We start from the raw sequence: 20,198 nt of genomic DNA, 5'->3' as shown, positions 1-20,198 counted from the left end.
GTTGAGGTAATATCTTTTATTGACTCCAAGGCACATGAGATTTGAATTTGGAAAAATGAAGTTTATATTTTCAGCACTTTTAGATACCATTAATAATGGCTTGGTCTAACAGTTTTATTAATCTGTAATGCCCCCAAAAGGTACTTGTTCATGTAAGTCTACACCACAGCTGGTAGGTGTAATTCCCAGTGTGGGTAGACAGACATTCACTAGCTCAGGTCCAGCTGATGTACTAAAAATAGTGGACATTGGGTGGCCAGTGGCTGGCAAACTTGGGTGACTTGGTGATGGTTTGGACTAGCCACCCAGTACTGCAACGTCCACACTGCTATTTTTAGTGCTCTAGCTTGAGCAGAGCTTGTGGGAGTCGTCTGCCTACGCTGGGAATCACCCTGCCCAGCTGCAGTGTCAATGTACCCTGAATCAGAGGGGTAGCCGTGTTAGTCTGAATCTGTAAAAAGCAACAGAGGGTCCTGCGGCACCTTTAAGACTAACAAGTATTGGGAGCATAAGCTTTCGTGGGTAAGAACCTCACTTCTTCAGATGCAAGTAATGGACCCTGAGTGGCTTGTGGGAAAACCTACAGGGTTATTCTGAAGTTACTTCCTGCACATCTTTGAACCTTGAATTACACAAGCTCTTTGTTGGACTATACTAATTCTGGAGTTCTAGAAAGTAAGCAGCAATGACTAATAGATCCATCATTTAGGGTTACTTATTTAGTGGAGAATAAATATTTCCATTTAGCAGAGCTATCACTGTTTCTCCTTGACAAGCTTGACCAAAATAACTAAAGATTTCCCAGGCAAATAACATCAAGATAGCAATACACTGTGGTAAGCATTCGTTGCTTAAGAAGCCTTACTAGAATATTCCTGTTCTTCAAAGCAAAGATTTTGAAAGCTGGGCAACTGCATATGAAACTATTACAGCTTTTACAATAATGTTCTTGGACCATACTCTGGTGGTCCATTTTAGTTCATGCATGTAATAAAAGCTTTTACTTGATAAAGTATCTTGGACATTATTAAATGGATACTTGAGTAGTGAAATTATCAAGTTTTATGATAGTAAAAACAACATCTTGCTTTTTATCTCTGAAAGCTAATGTAATGAAAATTCCATATTGTGGGTCTGAGTTCCAGCAGTAGAGCTGAAGCTATCCAGATGTTATGCTGAAATACTCTATAATGCAAATTAGTAAAAGACTTCTGCTCAGTTTAGATACTTAATTCTATAAACTGCAAAGTTGAGTGGGTATAGAAGTGTGCCTTAGATATCTGAATTCAAAGAGAATGGTGTATGAACTCTTCTTGAAGCACTTCTAGAGAATTTAATTCATCTCATTCTTTCCCATAATTTTATTTTGAAGCTGGAATAATTATGAATAGTATCCAACTATGAGGCTTATTAATTAAAATTATGATGTGGGAATGTTTAGTTTTAAAACAACTTGGCTGAGTGTGCTTTTCATGTGTGCTGATTGTTTAATACCAGGATACTAGGATGGGATACCTTATAAATTTCTCCTGTGAGATATTTGAGTGATATTTCAGCAGTAAGTATAAAGCAATTTATAATACCAGAAAGAGAAACAAGGGAGGCTTTTACACCATTGTAAAGCAGTAGCAGGTGTTCAGTTTTGGTCTGTAAAGAGATGGCATCAAAATGTATCTTCAACAGATCTATTTCCTGTCAACCTGGTCATTAAAGACTTGACTTAGATACACAGGATTTTCTTTACTACTTCTGTTAATACTGCAGAAATCTCTAGTGAAGTGTGGCTGTGAAACTGACCAGAATCTGAATTTCAAGCTGTGGCTTGGCAAAGCTCAGAGGAGCAGCAGAGACACCAGAGAGCAGTCTTTTTGCAGAATCAGGACAACCACACTGCATCCGTTCTCACTGGGAATCATAAGGCTAGAAACTTGCTTTTTCTTATATGAAAGTTGAAATACTGCAGAAATTGGACTTAGTACATACATCCTGGCAAGAGTGGGTTTTCTTTCCTGCTTTGGGAGTGAGGATTTTATATTCCTTGTTCTAGTGTACTGATAAAATAGTTTACCTTCCATCATAAATTTATTTGTGTGATTGGTCTGTTTCAACTTCCTGTTTCCTCCTTTCAGCTGTTCTAAAAGTTCCCTTCACTTAAGGCTGAGTTGATTGACCATCCAAGCTATCTGTTAACACATCTCCCTGAAGCCAATGCATCTTGAAGTGATGTCTAGGTACCTTAGTGTACCCAACTACAAGTTGACATGTTAGTAACATTACCATATACACCTCTACCCCAATATAACGCTGTCCTCGGGAGCCAAAAAACCTTACCATGTTATAGGTGAAACCGCGTTATATCGAACTTGCTTTGATCCACCGGAGTGCGCAGGCTCCCCCCGCCCCCCTGGAGCACTGCTTTACCGCGTTATATCCAAATTAGTGTTATATTGGGTTGTGTTATATCGGGATAGAGGTGTATTGAACTAGTTAAAGAATCACTAGCAGTGTTTTATTTCCTCTTGACGTCAGGAGCGCAGTACCAAAACCTTAATCCACTACTTAACTGCTCCTGGATTCAGTGATGTGTGCAAAGAACTCTCTCCCACTATTAGATGAATGGGCAGTCTTCGCTTAAACTCTTCATTTCAAACTAGACATTCTACATGACTGTCAAGTATTGCTAACAGGCAGGCCTTGTCTGATACCAAATGCATTGTCAATATAATAGTGAAACTCTTTACCATACTGAGCAAAGGTTAAGTTTAAGTGCAGCAGTTAAAATAAGATTAATTTACGGTATCTGATGCTGATAAAGACTGAAAAGAGTTGATGCAATAGTCAATGGAAATTCTTAAATGTGAAACAGAACACTAAGCAAAGGTATATAGCTTATACTTTGTTGTATGAAGTAAATCCCTCTTAAGAGAGCATTTTGCATTCAGGCAATAGTAAAACCCCTAAATATTCAATAGGGTGGTGGTGGTGGTGTGTGTGGTTTTTTTTTTTTTTAAATTAAATGCTAAAATGTGACTTCAGGTGAATGTAGGTGTTTACTTCTAAGTGACTAATAAATAGACTTAATCTTCCTCATTGATGCAGCACATGTGTTAGCTTGAAATTATCTTACAATTTATGTTGGCTCATTTTGGATTTTTAAATATCTAGTCCCTCTAGGAGCAAAGATTCTTTCTTTCGGGTTTTGGAAGACAAGGGTGTTTCAGGCCTGGAAAGCTCCTCTGCTGGACCCATGTGCTTTTAGCGTCCCTTGAACTGGATAAGCTCCAGCACCCTCTTTCTCTGGCATGCTTCTTCCCAGGCATGAACTCTTACCCCTTCATAGAAGTGGGGCTCTGTGGTCCAGTTGCCCTAGGCCCCCAGGACCAGTGCTGACTCCCAGGGTGCCCCAGTTGTGTAGGCACTTCATTTCCCAGGGCTCTCCAGTCTTGAGCTCTCTGGCTTACTGTTTACCTCTCCAGGGACATGTGCTAGTTGAAGCACATAACACAGAGGCTTTGTAAAAGTACTCTCAACTGTTGAGCATTCTTTGAGCTTAAGACAGCCTTTAAAGGAGTCCAGGATCCTTCCCTCCTACTCGTGACTTATCTGGAATGTGGAGTCCCCTCTAACTCCTGCTGCCAGCTTTTTGCTTCTACTTTCTTCTCCCTCTTCCTAAAATGGCCAGTGAGAGACCCATTTTTGTAATCTCCAGTCACCACCCCATCAGCCTCATCAGGTGATCTGTTGCTTAGTTACAAGACCGCCTGGGTAGACTGATGCTTCAGAAAGGTAGCCAGTTATTTGTCCAAGGGAGTTTTTTTCCATGTGACATCAAGGTTTAATTATACTCCATTGCCCGGTGCCACTACCGCTTGGAATCTCAGTCCAGCATGGAGTTAAAAAGACTGAGAAGGCAGACAAGCCCCACATTCAGTGTGGATTTAGAGATTATGAACTCCATGTATATGTTTTTAACAAAACTACAAACTGGAATTCATATAGCGTACATAGATGGATTCTCCATTTCATCACAAAAGTTTTACTTCTCTGAAATTAGAGAAATGCAAAGTATTTGACTCTAGCACCTTCCATCCAGATCTGGATAAAATGTGTCTAATCTTATGACCTCTGAGGTATTATCACCATTTCACTAATGGGCATACTGAAAAACAGCGTTCACAAAAAGTGGTGTGTAGCAGATCCAGAAAGAGAACTAGATCTCCTGACTCAGGGTCCTGTGCTTTAGTTACAAAATCATCCTCTAAATCCTGAATAGTGAATTGCACTATCTAATCTGATAAAACACAATCTACACTTCATAGTTTAGTCATTATGTAAACACACTTTCATGGCCGTTCCATCTACAAAAGACCTCAACGGTAGCTGTTCAGTTTTTTTCATGGATTTTTAGAACAAATCTTTATTGAATTATATACTTGAAGGCTTACAGAGTAGTTGGCAGTGTGATCCAGTGGTTATAGTTACAGCTCTGTGTTTGTCTCAGAGGTTACGGAAGTCATGGATTTTGTGACTTTCTGTGGTGGTCAGTGTGGCTGGCTCCAGGGCCAGCTGCTCAGATGGCCCTGGGGACAGCCACACCAGCTGCTTCTGGAGTAGCTCCACAGTCAGCTTGGGCGGCCCCAGGGGACCAGAGCAGCCAGCCCTGGGGGTGTCTGGAGCAGCAAGCCCCCACAGCAGCAGAGGGCCCCCCCCCCCCCCCCCCCCCCCCCCCCAATTTAGTCACGGGTATTTATACTATAAGTCATGGAGAGGTCACGGGCCATGAATTTTTATTTATTGTTCGTGACCTGTCCATGACTTTTATTTAAAAAATACCCATGACTAAATCATAGACTTTGCTATAGTAGTGGATTGGGAGTTTAAAAAAAAACACACACACACAAAAAAACACACCCTTGATTCTAACAAGTTTGACTGATATTGGATAACACTGAAAATGACACAATCTGTTTTCCCCATCTATAATATTGAAACAAATATACTTGCTATTTGTAAGATACCATGTAAAAGGTAAGCATAACCAGCAGTGTCACAAAAGACTGATACTTTAAGGGTTCAAAAATAGTTATATAAATTTACTATTAAAAAATTCTTTGCTTTGACTGGTTTTACTCATTAAATTGGTATTGTTCTCTTGGTTTTAAAGGATTATAATGCAGGTTTAAAACATCAGTTTCTAGCAATCTACCTAAGAAAAGCTCCAAAATGCTAGAGAATGTAGGCTTCATAAGGTTCTACAGTAATTGTTAAATATTTTGTGTATTGTAAACTTCTTTTGTAAAGTCACTAAGGCAGGACTGTTACAGCTTTAAATTTAGTTTATATAAATTTATAGCCATGGTTTTCCTTCTTGCAGATCATAGTAATAACAGTAAATTTTATTTAGGGGCACTATTTGTTTTGTTCTGTAACTTTCAGTACTGCAAGTGAATTGACTGGGAATACAAATGAGTTTCAGTGAAGTCCATAAAAGTTTTGCTGTGTTAAGAATACAAAGCCCTATGCTGTTGTTACCATGGCTAACATATTTTTCATGTTATCTTCCAGTCAGATAACCTTAGCCTGCTGCTAAAATTGTTACGATACATTTAAGCAGCCATCTTGGTTAAGTGGTAATTGCTGTTATGTCCATCGTTGATGTGAAATAACACAAGTCACTCTGATTTCAGACAGTATAATAAATGATCTGTTTTGTGAATTCCCCAAGCTTTATAAAAGTCAGAACTGTTCTGATCACTCCCTCCATTATACAAACTATATACATCAGGGGTTCTCAAACTGGGGGTTGTGATCCCTCAGGAGGTTGCGAGATTATTACATTGGGGGTGTGTGTGTGTGTGGTCATGGGCTGTCAGCCTCCAACCCCAAACCCCATTTTTGCCTCCAGCATTTATAGTAGTGTTAAATGCAAAAAAGAGTTTTTAATTTATAAGGGAGGTTGCACTCAGAGGCTTGCTGTGTGAAAGAGGTCACCAATACAAAAGTTGGAGAATTGCTGATATACATCAAGATGGAGCAAATAGCAATGGTGATGTTTGAACTACTTTGGTGCAATCATACAGGACTTGAATAATTGCTAATTTTTAATTTGTGCACCAAAAAAACAACCAATGCAGATCATAAAATGGGCAGGAGAAAAAGGAGCCAGCTGTCTACAAGCAGTCCCATTAATAGATCATAAGTAAGACTAAAATTTTGTCAGACATTTTTAGTAAAAGTCACAGACAGGTCACAGGCAATAGAGGAAAAATTCACAGAAGCCCATGACCGGTCCCTGACTTTTACTAAAAATATCCATGATAAAATGGGAAGGGACTGAGCAGTTGCAGGGTGGCTGGGAGCTTTGGGGGGCCCCCACCACCTGTGCAGGCTCAGAGCTCCAGGGTCCCCCTCCCCCCTCCCTGGGGAGCTGGGCGTTTGGGGGCCTGCTGCCTCAAGTGGCAGGGTACTTCACAGCTTGCTGTGGGGGGATCCTGCAGCTCCCAGCCACTGGGGCTGAAGTCATGGCAGTCTTTGGAAGTAATGGATTATGTGACTTCTGTGACCTCCATGACAAAATAGTACCCTTAATCATCAGTCTCTGCCCTGGTCTAGCTTCCAAACTTCTTGTGTTTACTGTAATAAACAGGCAAATATATCTGGAAGCTTCTGACTGTTTTATGTAATCTGACATGTCATCCTCAAAATTGAATCTGAAAACCTAAGAATTCAAAGATCTTGCCAAGTATCATGCCTCTTGTGACACCCATGCATTTTTACAGCCTTATCTCTGAGATTCTCAGGCATCCAGTGTGGCTGGGGGCAACAACTGCAATTTCTCCTGCTAGCCACAATAGGCAGCTATGGCACCTGACCTGGAGGAGAAAATGTGGGGTGGATGGGTGGTCAGGGATGGGGCTGAGATTAGGTAGAGAATGTGATGGGGTCTGAAGAGGGATAGGGAGCATTGGGCAGAAAAGGGATGGAGGTGGCTGCTTCTGCAGTTCCCCACATCCTGAGCCCCAGGTTGCTACTGTCTACCTATCACCGCCTTCTTGGGGTATACCAGGCACATTCCCTCCAGTACCAGTTACTCTTTTAGCTCAAGTGTGAGGAGCATGTGTGAAGATCCTGTGGCTAGATCCTGATAACCCATGTGGGAAACAGTATGTGATCATGTAACTAAAGACTATATATTGTTTATGCACAAGTGAAGAATGAATTGAAGCTGCACAAGTGGCATTAATTCTTGCATTCCCTACTTATGTGGTGTTGACTTCACAACCAACATTAAAATGATATATTAAATATAGGCATCTGTAGGAGCCACTCCTAGGTTAGCACTTAATCTCCGCAGCTCTGGATCATGCCCTTAATGGGAGTCCTTCCATTGACTTTGGATCAGATATTTATTGGCATCCTGGATGCTTTAGGGCATTGCCAGTGAGCTGCACAGCCTTTCACCAGTCTGAATCCAGCAAGTTTAGTAGGGATTTAAAAAAAATTCCTGTCTAATTGGCTTTGACCCCTATATGAAATAAATTTGGGTCTCGGTTTCAGTCCTATATCAGTTACCCCACCCTGTTTTGAGCTAACTGGCATTCAGCAGTGAGGCCAAGGACCGTGGGGTAGCAGGGGTACTTCAGTTCCTATCTTCTGCTCCCCTCCAGCCCCTACACACCACGTGGAATTTATCCATACAATGGGAATATTAACATCAAAACATAATACTTGCTGGCAAAATATTATGAAATACCCAACTAGGTTGGTGCTGCGTTCAGAGAAAGGCTTGTTGCATTTTGGACTCAGGTTATTACAGTTCAAATGTGCATTTCTAATATTTAAAGTAGTTTACTGAAGTGTATGTATATAAAGCTTCTTTATATAAAAAAAAAAAAGCATGAGATTATTGTCCTTGTGTAACTTGGGCTCATTTGCAGTTTCTCCACCTTCCTGCCAGATGTCTCCACAAGCTTTTTTTGGCTTTGAAGACTTAACTTTGAATAAAGGAAAAAATTACTAAATGGACTAATTTTGCTCTAAACATTTGTCTTTTTAAATATTACTGCAAACTTCTGTACTAATTCCTTTTTACCACATTAGAGTGGTGGTTGTTCTCCTCCTTTCCCCCCCCCCCTCCCCTCATCATACTTCAGTCCTGGCCCCAAATCTGCAAGTTGCTCTGCATAGTATGCCTGCTTGCACACAACCTGCAAGAGTGGGACCTAAATGTTTAACTCTTACCCACACTAGCTTCTTTCACTTATTTGGTTTATATTTTGTGGAGCCGCTAGTCTTTTATGGATTGCAATGATTTATTGTGTTAATTGTAAGAGGCACTTAAGAAGCCTCTGATTTTTAAATAAATAGCTAGTTTAAAAAATTCATTTTTTATTAGTCTAATCAAAATTTCTTAGATACCTATAGTTCCTCTTTTGGCTTGGATTCTTTAAATAAATGTTCCAGTTTCTGATTCTGCCAGATTTTCTTAATTCAAGATTTTTGTATAGTAACTAGATGTTGCTTTTTTTTTAGTGTTTTATGTAATCAAATGTGGCTTTGTTACATATGTGCCAATCCAAAAGCAAATATGCTAATGTAAAATTCAACCAATGTGAAACCTGCTAATAGTTTTCAGAAGAAGATGGCTTTAGGAAGTGTAGCATTTTTCTTAATTCCTTTTTGGATAAATCTGCTATAACTGTAGAACTCTAATCTTCCCGTTTTTTTGTTGCCAGAAACTCCAGATGAAAATGGCAAAACCCAGCGAGTCGACAGTCTTATTATGAAGAAGATAAAGAAAAAGAAGAAAAAGAAACACCGGGAGGATATGAGAGGGAAACGCCTTAAAATGTACAACAAAGAAGTACAAACAGTTTGTGCCGGACTTACTCGCATCAACAAAGAGATTCTGACTCAAGTACAGAGTGATAACTCGGAAGTGACCAAGGAATCCTTCAGGTATCTGAAGGATGAGCAGCTGTGTCGATTGAATTTGGGAATGCAGGAATATCGGGTACCCCAGGGAGTTCAGACACCATTTATGACTCATCAAGAGCACTCTGTTCGCAGCAGTTTCTTGAAAACTGGCACTAAATTTAGTAACTTTATTCATGAAGAACATCAGTCTAATGGTGGTGCTTTGGTCCTTCATGCCTACATGGATGAACTCTCATTTTTGTCTCCAGTGGAGATGGAGAGATTTGCAGAAGAATTTCTTGCTTTGTCATTCAGTGAAAATGAGAAAAATGCAGCCTACTATGCTTTAGCCATAGTACATGGTGCAGCTGCCTATTTGCCAGACTTCCTGGATTATTTTGCTTTTAATTTCCCTAACACTCCAGTGAAAATGGAAATTCTGGGCAAGAAGGACATAGAAACGACGACTATTTCAAATTTTCACACTCAGGTAATGTAGATGTTCTTAAACATATGAAGATTCAACAATTTTAATGTAGTCTCTGGATTTATACTGATGGCCAAGAGGTGAGCAGAGTGATAATCCATGGACATGTGTGTCTTGAAGCCTCTTCTCCCCACCCACTGGGGAAGATGATGGTATTTGTTGTCCCTGGACCGTACTTGGGGGAGCTCCATCTTTTGCATTCATGTCGGTTTTAGGACATTTCTAAAACCTTAATCCCCATTCCAGAGCCTACTGACTAGTACAGAGACCTCTGTACTAAATCAGCGGTTCTCAAACTTTTTAGCAACCTGAGGACCCCCATTTTGATTTAAAACTTTTTGGGGACCTCCAAGCCCCAGGCCCTGCCCCATTCCATCCCTCCCCCAAGGCCCTGGCCCTGCCCCTTGCTTGCTCTCCCCCACCCTCACTTTCATCAGTCTGGGACGGACAGGGTTGGGGTGTGGGCACTGGGAGGGAGTTTGGGTGCGGGAGGGGGTGCAGGCTCTGGGCTGGGATTGGGGTGTGTGTGGGAGGAGGGATGCAGGCTCCAGCCTGATGGCGCTTACCTCAGGAGGCTCCCAAAAGCAACCGGCCCATCTTAGGGGTACTGCCAGAGAGAAGGGAAGGCCAGGGGGTCTCTGCAGAACAGGGATGTGCTGGCAGCTTCCACGAGTGGCATGTGGCCAGGGAAGGCAGGGAGCTTGCCTTTGCCTCACTACACCACCGGACTTTTAGTTCCTAAAATCTCCCAGTTTGGCTTCAGTAGCCTCTGGGAGGGAGGAGGAAGACTTGAGTTGATCAGCAGGGCCTATGGCCCCTGAGAAGTTCCCTCAGGGACCCCAGTTTGAGAAACACTGTACTAAGCTATTCCTTCCCCAGCCTTCCGTTTAGTGGATCCTTCTCCCTATTAATAAGTCCAGTGCCTGCCTTTTCAATTGTTCCTAGTTTTCACAAGCAGCAGCAACTAAAAATGAGACTTCAGAAGCCTCCCCTGGGCAACATATAGTGGCACTAAAATCAACCAGTCTTGTCAGCTTTAAGCAGCTGCTTGTGAAAAATAAGAACAGTAGCAAAGTCACATATCCATAAGGGATGGAAACTCTTTAAAAACTCCAGAGATGGATTGTTTAGGCCAGGGTGGGCAAACTACAGCCCGCGGGCCACATCTGGCCCGCCAGCCAATTTAATCTGGCCCTTGAGCTCCTGCTGGGGAGCAGGGTCAGGGGCTGTGCGTGCATGCTGCAGCTCCAAGAAGCAGCAGCATGTCTCCCCTCTGGCTCCTACGGTTAGGGGCAGCCACGGGGCTCCACACGCTGCCTCCACCCCAAGCGCCACCCCTGCAGCTCCCATTGGCCGGGAACTGCGGCCAATGGAAGCTGCAGGGGCAGCACCTGTGGATCGGTCAGGGCACAGAGCTGCCTGGCCGCGCCTCCACGTAGGAGCTGGAGAGGGGGATGTGCTGCTGCTTCCGGGAGCTGCTTGAGATAAGTGCCACTGGAGCCTGAGCCCCTCCTGTGCCCCAACCCTAGCCCTGATTTCCCCCACCCTCCAAACTGCTCGATCCCAGCCCGGAGCATCCTCCTGCACCCCAAACTCCCCAGCCTCACCCCAGAGCCTGCACCACCAGCCGGAGCCCTGAGTCCCCTCCCACACCCTGAACTCATCTCTGGCCTCACCCCAGAGCCCACACCCCTGGACAGAGCCTTCACCCCCTCCTGCACTAACCCCAATTTTGTGAGCATTCATGGCCCGCCATACAACTTCCATACCCAGATTTGGCCCGAGGGCCAAAAAGTTTGCTCACCCCTGGTTTAGGCCCTCTACTTGCAAGCAGTAGTTTTCTAATCACTTGTGTTGTGTAGATATTTTCCAGCTCTGATAAATTCCATGTAACTTAGTGTGACTGTTCATACAATAACTTCAAACTCTAGTTTTCCAAAGAGAATCTGCTTCAGTCATGATCTAAAATGTAACATGGTAATAGTGTCATGAGAACTTGCTATTCTGGCCGCCTGTTAGCCTGTCTTCATATCAGTAAACATCAGTATTTTACTTGTAATAGGAAAGTAAAATTTACAAGACTGTAATAATGCCTGTGAACATAACTGACTTCCATATGCTCTAGTAACGTTAGTTGTAGGAAAAACTTGGCATTTAAAACAAACTGGAAACTACTTAAAATTCCTATTGTAAAACAAACGTTGGCCATACTAGATGGTGCTGGCTAATTTGTAAAATCACTCTCAAAGTGAGGAGGTGCTCCAGTGACATTCAAACACACCACCTAGCCTGCTTATTAATCTTTGGTTGTCGTCCACTTACCCCCAAATCCCCATCCTTTTTTTGGAATCATAACTTTTTGGTAGGCGTTCCCGTCTGAAGACTTCCATTATCTCTCTATGGGCCCAGTCTTAATTCTTGTACCTAGAATTCATTGTTTTTATTCAGGAGTCTTGGATAGCTGAAGAATACAGGATTAGTTTTGGATTAACTTTGATTTAGGAGTCTTGCTTGGGGAAATCAGTTGCATCTAACTTGCTCTGAAAAGACACTTTTACCCCCCCCCCCCCCCCCCCCCCCCCCAAGCAAGGCCCATTGTTTAAATCGTGCTGGTAAAGCACATAAAGGTGGAAAAGAAGCTTGCCTTTCCCTGAGCCTCAAGTTGAATGAGCTATTCTCAAAACTAGGAACCAGTTATTCAAAAACAAAATCAGGATCTTGCCCCAGTCTCAGATTTCAAAAGCTGTTACTATATTGGATCATTTTTCAGCTAAATATTTGAGTCTGTAGGTTGTCAAGTTCTCAACAGGTCCTTTGTCATAAAGTTACCCATTCACTGGGGAGTCACAAATTTATATACTACTCATGACCTAACCTGTTTCTCTCTATTTCTCCAGTTGATGTTCCGAGGCCTTATTACTTTGAACAAAAGCGTGATGTGGCTGTCTGCATAGCTCATATTTTACTAGTCGGTTACTGGATTTGTCCATGTGCTGTTTTAACTCCGGCTTCTCAACATCTCCTATTTCCACCTACAATAAGTATCCAAAGCAGAATTGTAATTAGAGACTCTAAAATTTAAAGTTCTCTCTACAGTAGAGAGAGCAGGCAAGGCTGATAAAGAGAGGTCGCAAGATGGCGCAACCTGGTGGAGGAACATGCAAAACAAAAAGCATCTTGGATTTTGACATTGTTACCATAATAAGGTACCAAAGTGATGACTTTCATAGTCTTTTAAGGTTTTTTTTATCCTTGTAAGGTTAAATAGGATTTTATAAGAGGCAGGAGCACAACAGCATGTTACCTAACTTGCAAAATAAACCAGGTCTCTTGAAGCCATCTAAGAAATGCATTGCAGAGGATTCATACATTTGCCATGTTGTAACAAATGACTTGGAAATTTAGCTGCAGGGTTTTTTTTTTTTTTTTTTTTTTTTAAATCTAAAGATTGAGAAGTCAGCCCAATGCCCTTGGGATGGGGGAAGAGGCAATACCACAGTAGAAAGAGAATGTTGACAAAACAGGACGACTCTGTGGTAGAAGCATTGGCCAAATCTATATTAAGTCCCATTTGAGACTAAAAACTATTCATGTGAACAAATAAAATACTAATCATGTCTTCTTCCTTAAACATACTTTAAATGGAGATGAGGTTTACATAAGGAAACAATATTTATTATCCACTTATGCCAAAGCATATTTAGCTGTGAACCAGTCTTCCAGCAGGTGTTAACAGAATTTTCAGTTGGTGTTGCCAGATCTGTGCATTCCTTGCTACCATTATGACTTTTGGGCTATGTCTATACTACAGGGTAGGTGTGTTTTTTCTCTTCCCCTCCCCCCCCCCTTGCTTGCATACAGCTATTTGTGCTAGTTCTTATTAAGCTAGCATGGGTGTAAATACCAGAGTAGCTGCAGTAGCACAGGTAGTGGCAGCAGAGGCATGGCTTAGCTGGGTCAAGTACAAACCTGCCTGAAACTGAGTATATACTCCCATGGCTAAGCCGTGCCTCCGCTGCTGCTACCCATGGTACTGTGGGTATGCTGGTATACTCGGGCTCACTTAATGAGTGCTAGCACAATATGTGTACACTTCAAGGGATAAGTGTTTTCGAGTGTTGGCAGCTCTAAAGAGGGTTTACAACACTCCATGCACAGAGTGAACTCTAATTGGTCTGGAACAGATAGAACACAAATGGCTACTCAGCATCAAGAACTTAACAATCTGTAATAATATTGACATCTGTAACCTATGCTTTGCTGTCAGAAAACTATTTAACCTACAGAAATCAGATTTATAGGAGAGTCTCTTAATACTTGTCTTCAGTTTTTTTTTCTATTGTACCCTCTAGCAACAAAATTGCTTGCTTGATTTTAGTGCCTATAATAACCTTTGATGATCAAAATTGCCAGCTAAATGAATGCATAAACTGAATATGGCCACTGCATCTAAAAGTTGGAGAAGTTGTGATGGTCACAACGGTTCAACCCAGACCAGTAAGGAGTTTTGTCACAACCTGCCCTGTAATCCTGGGTGCTTCTGTGTTGTGCATTTTTGGTTCAGAACTCTGACATCCGCATGCTCGCAGCACAGTAACCTCACCCTGGCTTCCACCAGACTGGTTATTCCTTGCAGGGTTGATACTAACACCCTCCCAATCCTGAGTTCTCCCCAAAAACATCTTTCTTTGCAGTGCTGAGTCCTTCTGACTGTGGCACCCACAGAACATTATCAAGTTTGCTGCTTTAAAGAGAGAGCACACAGCAGTTTATTAATTTAGTGGGCTGATAAACCACTTACTTCCATCAAACAACTGAGTTGGCTTATGGTAAAAGTTAAAACAAGTTCCTTAACAAAAGGATGTACGCTTTTAAGTGATACCAAGTATAAGGAAAAAGGATAAAAGTGGTTATAAACAAAAGTAAAATTACACTTCTAAGACTAAAACTTACTTAACAAATGAGTTTGTTCCTTTTTCCTCACCATAGTCATTCTTCCAGCATGGCTAGCCAGCCCATTCTTTAGCCAGGGCTCAACACACTGAGCTCAAAGACTTTAGTTTCCTTCCTTCCTTAGATAATGAATAAAATAAGTTCTCTCCCATCTCTTTAGTCATCAAACCTTTGAAATTTATTCATCTGAAATGTATTCCCAGGTAAAGTTCCTTTCCTTGCCCAGTGTAGGTACCATGCTGTCTGGTGTGGATGCCATGATGGCTTTCCCCCACCTTTGTGTTTTTTACAATGCAATTAATCTTCCTGCAATCTTCAATACAAATGAATAGCCCACTGTCCTTGGTCACACCTGGCTTGGGATGTTGGCCCCTTAGTTTTTTCCAGATGACCGACCCCCCCCCCCCCCCCAAAGAAAATTGACTTCTCTTGACAGGCTTGGTTTAAACACATTTTAGTTACACATTTCCAGCACAACCTACAAAAAATTGTATAGATAACAGTACATGCACCATGCAATAATGAAGATTAGTGAGTTACTAGTTTTCCAATTATAATTACATGACACTTTTTAAATAAATTACGTCTGTGTGAGGTGTTTAACCTGGTCAGGCCATCTGAGTCTTACTGTTATGTACCAGGGAGCCCTTTGCAAACTGGCATTGGGATGCTTCTAGTCAGTCTATGGTTGTTGGCCTGACTCAAAACAACTTGGGCCTATGGCCATCACAACAGTGTGCTAGCAAACCTCATGGATTCATGGAGTGTATTGCAATGAATACTTCACTGGGTTAGATCCTGTCTTTTCTGGGGTTTGTCAACTTAATTGTTTAGACAGCATTTAAAACTGGGGAGTAGTTGAATCATGTTCTGCCCTAGTGTCTGGTCTATGCTACAGATCTGTATCCATATAACTAGTTATACCGACTTAGCCCCTTGTGTAGATGGCACTGTGTCAGCAGGAGAGCTTCTCCTAGCGACATAGCTACTGCTTCTTGGTGAGGTGTATTAACTATGCCAATGGGAGAGCTTTCACTTAAACACTACAATGGTGCAGCTGCACTGATGCAGCATTTAAAGTGTATACCTGCCCTAGGCCTCTTAATTGCACTAAACTGCTTGACAAACTAGGTTCTAATGTGATATGGTACCATGTTCTCTGCCAAATAATGTTAGTCTAGTTCAGCACAGAACTGAATCTGTACTTATGCATGGCTTTCAGTAAGTTGAACACCTGGTACTGATATAGAGATTGCCTGAAGCATAACGTCATTGTCATCGTCATGATGTTCCTATTACATCTCTGGCGTTTAGGGCAGTGGCGATGCTCCTCCACTCCTGTCTGTTCCTGGCAAGTCTATCAGTGGTTCCCCAGGTTTTTCAGCTTGGCTTCCACAGCTCTTCACCGTGTTGTTTTCGGGCAGCCTTGTTTTCGCTTGCCTTCAGGCATCCATCTTATTGCTACTCTGGTGATGGAATCAGTTTCCTTCCAAAGCACGTGACCAATCCATCTCCAACGCCTCCTGGCAATGATGGTGCTCAGATCCTCTTGGCCTGCACTGTGTTAATAGATCTTGGTTTGAGATTGTTCTAGGCCAAAAGATAGAGGATTTTTCTGAGGCAAGTTATATGGAATGAAGACAGTTTAGACGTGTCATACTTTCTCATTCCCCAGCATTTTGCACTATAAAGTAGTGTTGAAAGTATGCCGCTCTGATAAATCTTGCATTTGGTTTTGGTGTTTTGATGATTTCCAGACTGTATTTAAGCTCCTGAAGGTGTTCCTGGCTTTATTGATTTTGTTCTGCCGTCCTGGCTGATGGTGCTGCCTGAGTGTGTTTCTACAATGGTGAGAACATAATCCTCTATCCGTGATGGTGAGGAAATATTAAAGGTCAGGATATGTCTTATTGCAATTGATTTTCAGTCCAATTTGTTGTCTGAATGCATTGAGTCGAGTTGTTTTTTCTTGTATGTGGTATTGGGTATGTGATAGCAGAGCGACATCATCTGTAAAGTCCAGGTCTTCAAGGGATGAGAAGTGTCCATTTAATGCCTGTTGGCATGTCTTCTGTTGTACGCTGCATTACCCAGTCAGTGGCAATGTTGAAGAGGATTGCAGACATGACACACCCCCAACATACTCCTGTTTTGACTTAAAAAATGAGCTCGCTGTGATCAACACTGCATGTAAAGTTGAAATAGAAGCTTTTGATATTGATTACACAGAATGCGCCATAGGCTGGTCCTGTGAATGCTATCAAAAGCCTTCTCAATCTATGAAATTTATGTAGAGTTGCCATTGCCATTCTAAGCACTGTTCTATTATGTTTTGTAGAGTGAAGATCTGGTCTGTGTATCTATACCTTCTGAAAACCAGCTTGCTCTTTTCTGAGAACACTATCAACTGCCTCTGATATATACTGGACTATGATCTTACACAATACTTTGCTTGGCACAGATAAAAGTGTGATACCACGCCAGTAATTACAATTACTGAGAATTCCTTTCTTTGGTATCTTCGCTATAACACCATTGGTCCACTCATCTGGCACTTTTTCCCTTTCCCAGACTGATGTAAGTAGAGGGGCCAGGATAGATAACAAGTTAAAGTATGGGCTGGATGAATGGACTATAAGGTGGATAGAAAGCTGGCTAGATTGTTGGGATCAATGGGTAGTGATCAATGGCTCAATGTCTAGTTGGTAGCCAGTATCAAGCGGAGTGCCCCAGGGGTCGGTCCTGGGGCCGGTTTTGTTCAATATCTTTATTAATGATCTGGATGATTGCACCCTCAGCAAGTTCACAGATAACACTAAGCTGGGGGGAGAGATAGATACACTGGAGGGTAGGGATAGGGTCCAGAGTGACCTAGACAAATTGGAGGACTGGGCCAAAAGAAATCTGAGGTTCAACAAGGACAAGTGCAGGAGTCCTGCACTTAGGATGGACAAATCCCATGCACCGCTACAGGCTGGGGACCTACAGGCTGGCTAAGCAGCAGTTTTGCAGAAAAGGACCTGGGGATTACAGTGGATGAGAAGCTGGATATGAGTCAGCAGTGTGCCCTTGTTGCCAAGAAGGCTAACGGCATATTGGGCTGCATTAGTAGGAGAATTGCTAGCAGATCGCGGGAAGTGATTATTCTCTCTTCGGCACTGAGGCCACATCTGGAGTATTGTCCAGTTTTGGGCCCCCCACTACAGAAAGAAAGGATGAGAACAAATTGGAGAGAGTCCAGCAGAGGGCAACAAAAATGATCAGGGGGTTGGGGCACATGACTTACGAGGCAAGGCTGAGGGAACTGGGACTGTTTAGTCTACAGAAGAGAAGAGTGAGGGGGGATTTGATAGCAGTCTTCAACTACCTGAAAGGGGGTTCCAAAGAGGATGGAGCTCGGCTGTTCTCAGTGGTGGCAGATGACAGAACAAGGAGCAATGCTCAAGTTGCAGTGGTCTAGGTTGGATATTAGGAAACCCTCTTTCACTAGGAGGGTGGTGAAGCACTGGAATGGGTTACCTAGGGAGGTGGTGGAATCTCCATCCTTGGAGGTTTTTAAGGCCTGGCTTGACAAAGGCCTGGCTGGGATGATTTAGTTGGGATTGGTCCTGCTTTGAGCAGGGGGTTGGACTAGATGACATCCTGAGGTCTCTTCCAACCCTAATCTTCTATGATTCTATAGATGCTGCTAATTTAGGATTTACCTTGAACAATTCTGCATTCAAGTTATCCTTGCCAGAGCTTTCCCATTTTTTTTAATGATTTGATGGCTTGAATGATCTCTTCCTTAGTTGGGGTGTCTGTGTTGATATCAAGATCTTCTTCTGCGTCCTGGATGTTTGCTTCCTTTTTAGGTGTCTCCCTGTTCAGCAATTCTTTGAAATGCTCTGTCCAGCACATTTCTTGTTCTTTTTCAGTTCTTAGTAGGTGTCCTTGTCTGTTCCTGAGTGTGTGTTTGGTGTCTGCCGTTTACCACTGATGAGCCGCTTCATTTTGTAGATGGTTCCTTGTTCACCACGAGCAGCTGCATCCTCTGCTTGTGTTGTCAGATTATCAACATAATGCCGTTTGTCCACTCTCACAAGGCGTTTGTCCTGCCAGTGGTGAAAGCCAAAAGGAAGCCACTGGCATGAAGACTGAAGTGCTCAACACCAAGATAAAAACCAAACTTGTTTTTTGGAATGTACGGACAATGTACGAAACAGGAAAGCTAGCTCAGGTCACAGCAGATATGAGACACTACAGCTTACACATCCTGGGTGTTAGCGAGAGCAGATGAATGGGATCAGGAAGATTAACAGCCGCCTTGGGAGAAACTTTGCTGTTTTCTGCTTGAGATGATGGACAACACCATGAGGGTGTTGCCATCCTTTTTGAAGAAGGGAGTGGAGCATTCCCTGCTTGAATGGAAATTCATCAGCAGACTTATGAGAGCCAGACTGAAAGGGAAACATCACCCTGATCCAGTGATATGCTCTGACAAATGACAGTTATGAAGAAGTAAAGGACAAATTCTACCTTGCACTACAGGCGGAGTTAAGAGTACCATGCCATGACCTAACTATCGTCATAGGAGACCTGAATGCCAGGCTTGGTAAGGACAAGGGTGTGGCATCATGAATGAAAATGGAGACAGGCTTGTTGATTTCTGTAATATAAATGACCTAGTCACCGGCAGAACCCTATTTTGACATTATGAAATTCACAAGCTGACATGTGTTCTCCAAATGGCAGAGATAAGAACCAGATTGACCATATTACGATCAATGGCAAATGGCGACATCTGTCAGCGAGTGTGAAAGTGAGAGGAGGTGGAGATGTTGGCAGTGACCATCACCTTGTGACCGCCTTCATCAAGCTAAAACTGAAGTGTGGGTCCACCAAACAAGGGACATCAATGTTATGACATTGACAAGATGAAGTCCCTTGAAATACAGAAGGCCTTTGTTCTGCAGTTAAAGAACAGATTTCAAGCACTTGCAGACCTTGATGAAGAGGAGGGGAATGCAGATGAGATCAACAAGAAGTGGGACAAATAACAGCAATTTATAAACAGAGCAGTGAAGCCTGTCGGGGCTACAGGCAGAAGAGAAGGAAGGAGTGGATTTAGGATGACCAGACAGCAAGTGTGAAAAATCAGGATGGGGGGGGGGGTAATAGGAGCCTATATAAGAGAGACCCAAAAATTGGGACTGTCCCTATAAAATTGGGACATCTGGTCATCCTAAGTGGATTACACCCAGCACATGGAATGCCATAGAAACCAGACAAGCCCTGAAGAAAAATTGTAGAGACACAATCCCAGACACGTAATGTACAACCTATAAATCCTTAAAGTACACACTTACCTTATATACAACTCTACATTCTCATGACAGTTTGATCAAAGGCTGCGTCTGCGTAGCCCAGCAGTTAGAATTACAGGGTTGTAAATTGAAGCATAGGCTACTGTGCTACACTGTAACTCTCCTGTGTGGATGCTGCTGATGTGAACTAAAAGTCCTCCTTAAACAGGAACCCATTAATGCAAAGTAGGAGCCTTTTTAGTTTGTACCTCCTAGATCAGGTCCATAAGGGAGAGTTACAGCACAGTATGCTAATGCATGCTGCAGTTTACACCGCCTGTAGTCGGATTACTATAGGGTCATGTAGGTAAGCCCTAACTGTTTCTAAATTATAGAAAGCAGTTAAACTCTCTTCTTTTTTAAAATTTGCTGCTCTTGAAAGGTGCTAGAGAGGACTGAAGTTCTGTGTCTACAGAAGAGAGCACAGTGCCATAAGTTCTGCAACACAGTCCTATGAATATCTACCTCTTGATGTGGAGGGACCACCTCTAGGGTTA

At 42.5% G+C, this 20,198-nt stretch overlaps 1 protein-coding gene across 1 annotated transcript in view; it reads left to right on the top strand.

The window, feature by feature from the left end:
- Positions 1–20,198, top strand: part of RSBN1 (round spermatid basic protein 1) — a 41,237-nt gene that overhangs the window by 3,170 nt on the left and 17,869 nt on the right. Inside the window, exon 2 of the mRNA XM_026661144.2 lies at positions 8,736–9,406. Within this exon, the coding sequence (XP_026516929.1) occupies positions 8,736–9,406 (671 nt within the window). The remainder of the gene's footprint in view (positions 1–8,735; positions 9,407–20,198) is intronic.

This window comes from Terrapene carolina, unplaced genomic scaffold (genome assembly GCF_002925995.2).
Source record: "Terrapene carolina triunguis isolate 2854851 unplaced genomic scaffold, T_m_triunguis-2.0 Scaffold926, whole genome shotgun sequence".
In the NCBI taxonomy this organism is placed as follows: Eukaryota; Metazoa; Chordata; order Testudines; family Emydidae; genus Terrapene; species Terrapene triunguis.
Note: the sequence above shows the minus strand (reverse complement) of the source record. Positions and strands in the feature narration are given on the sequence as shown.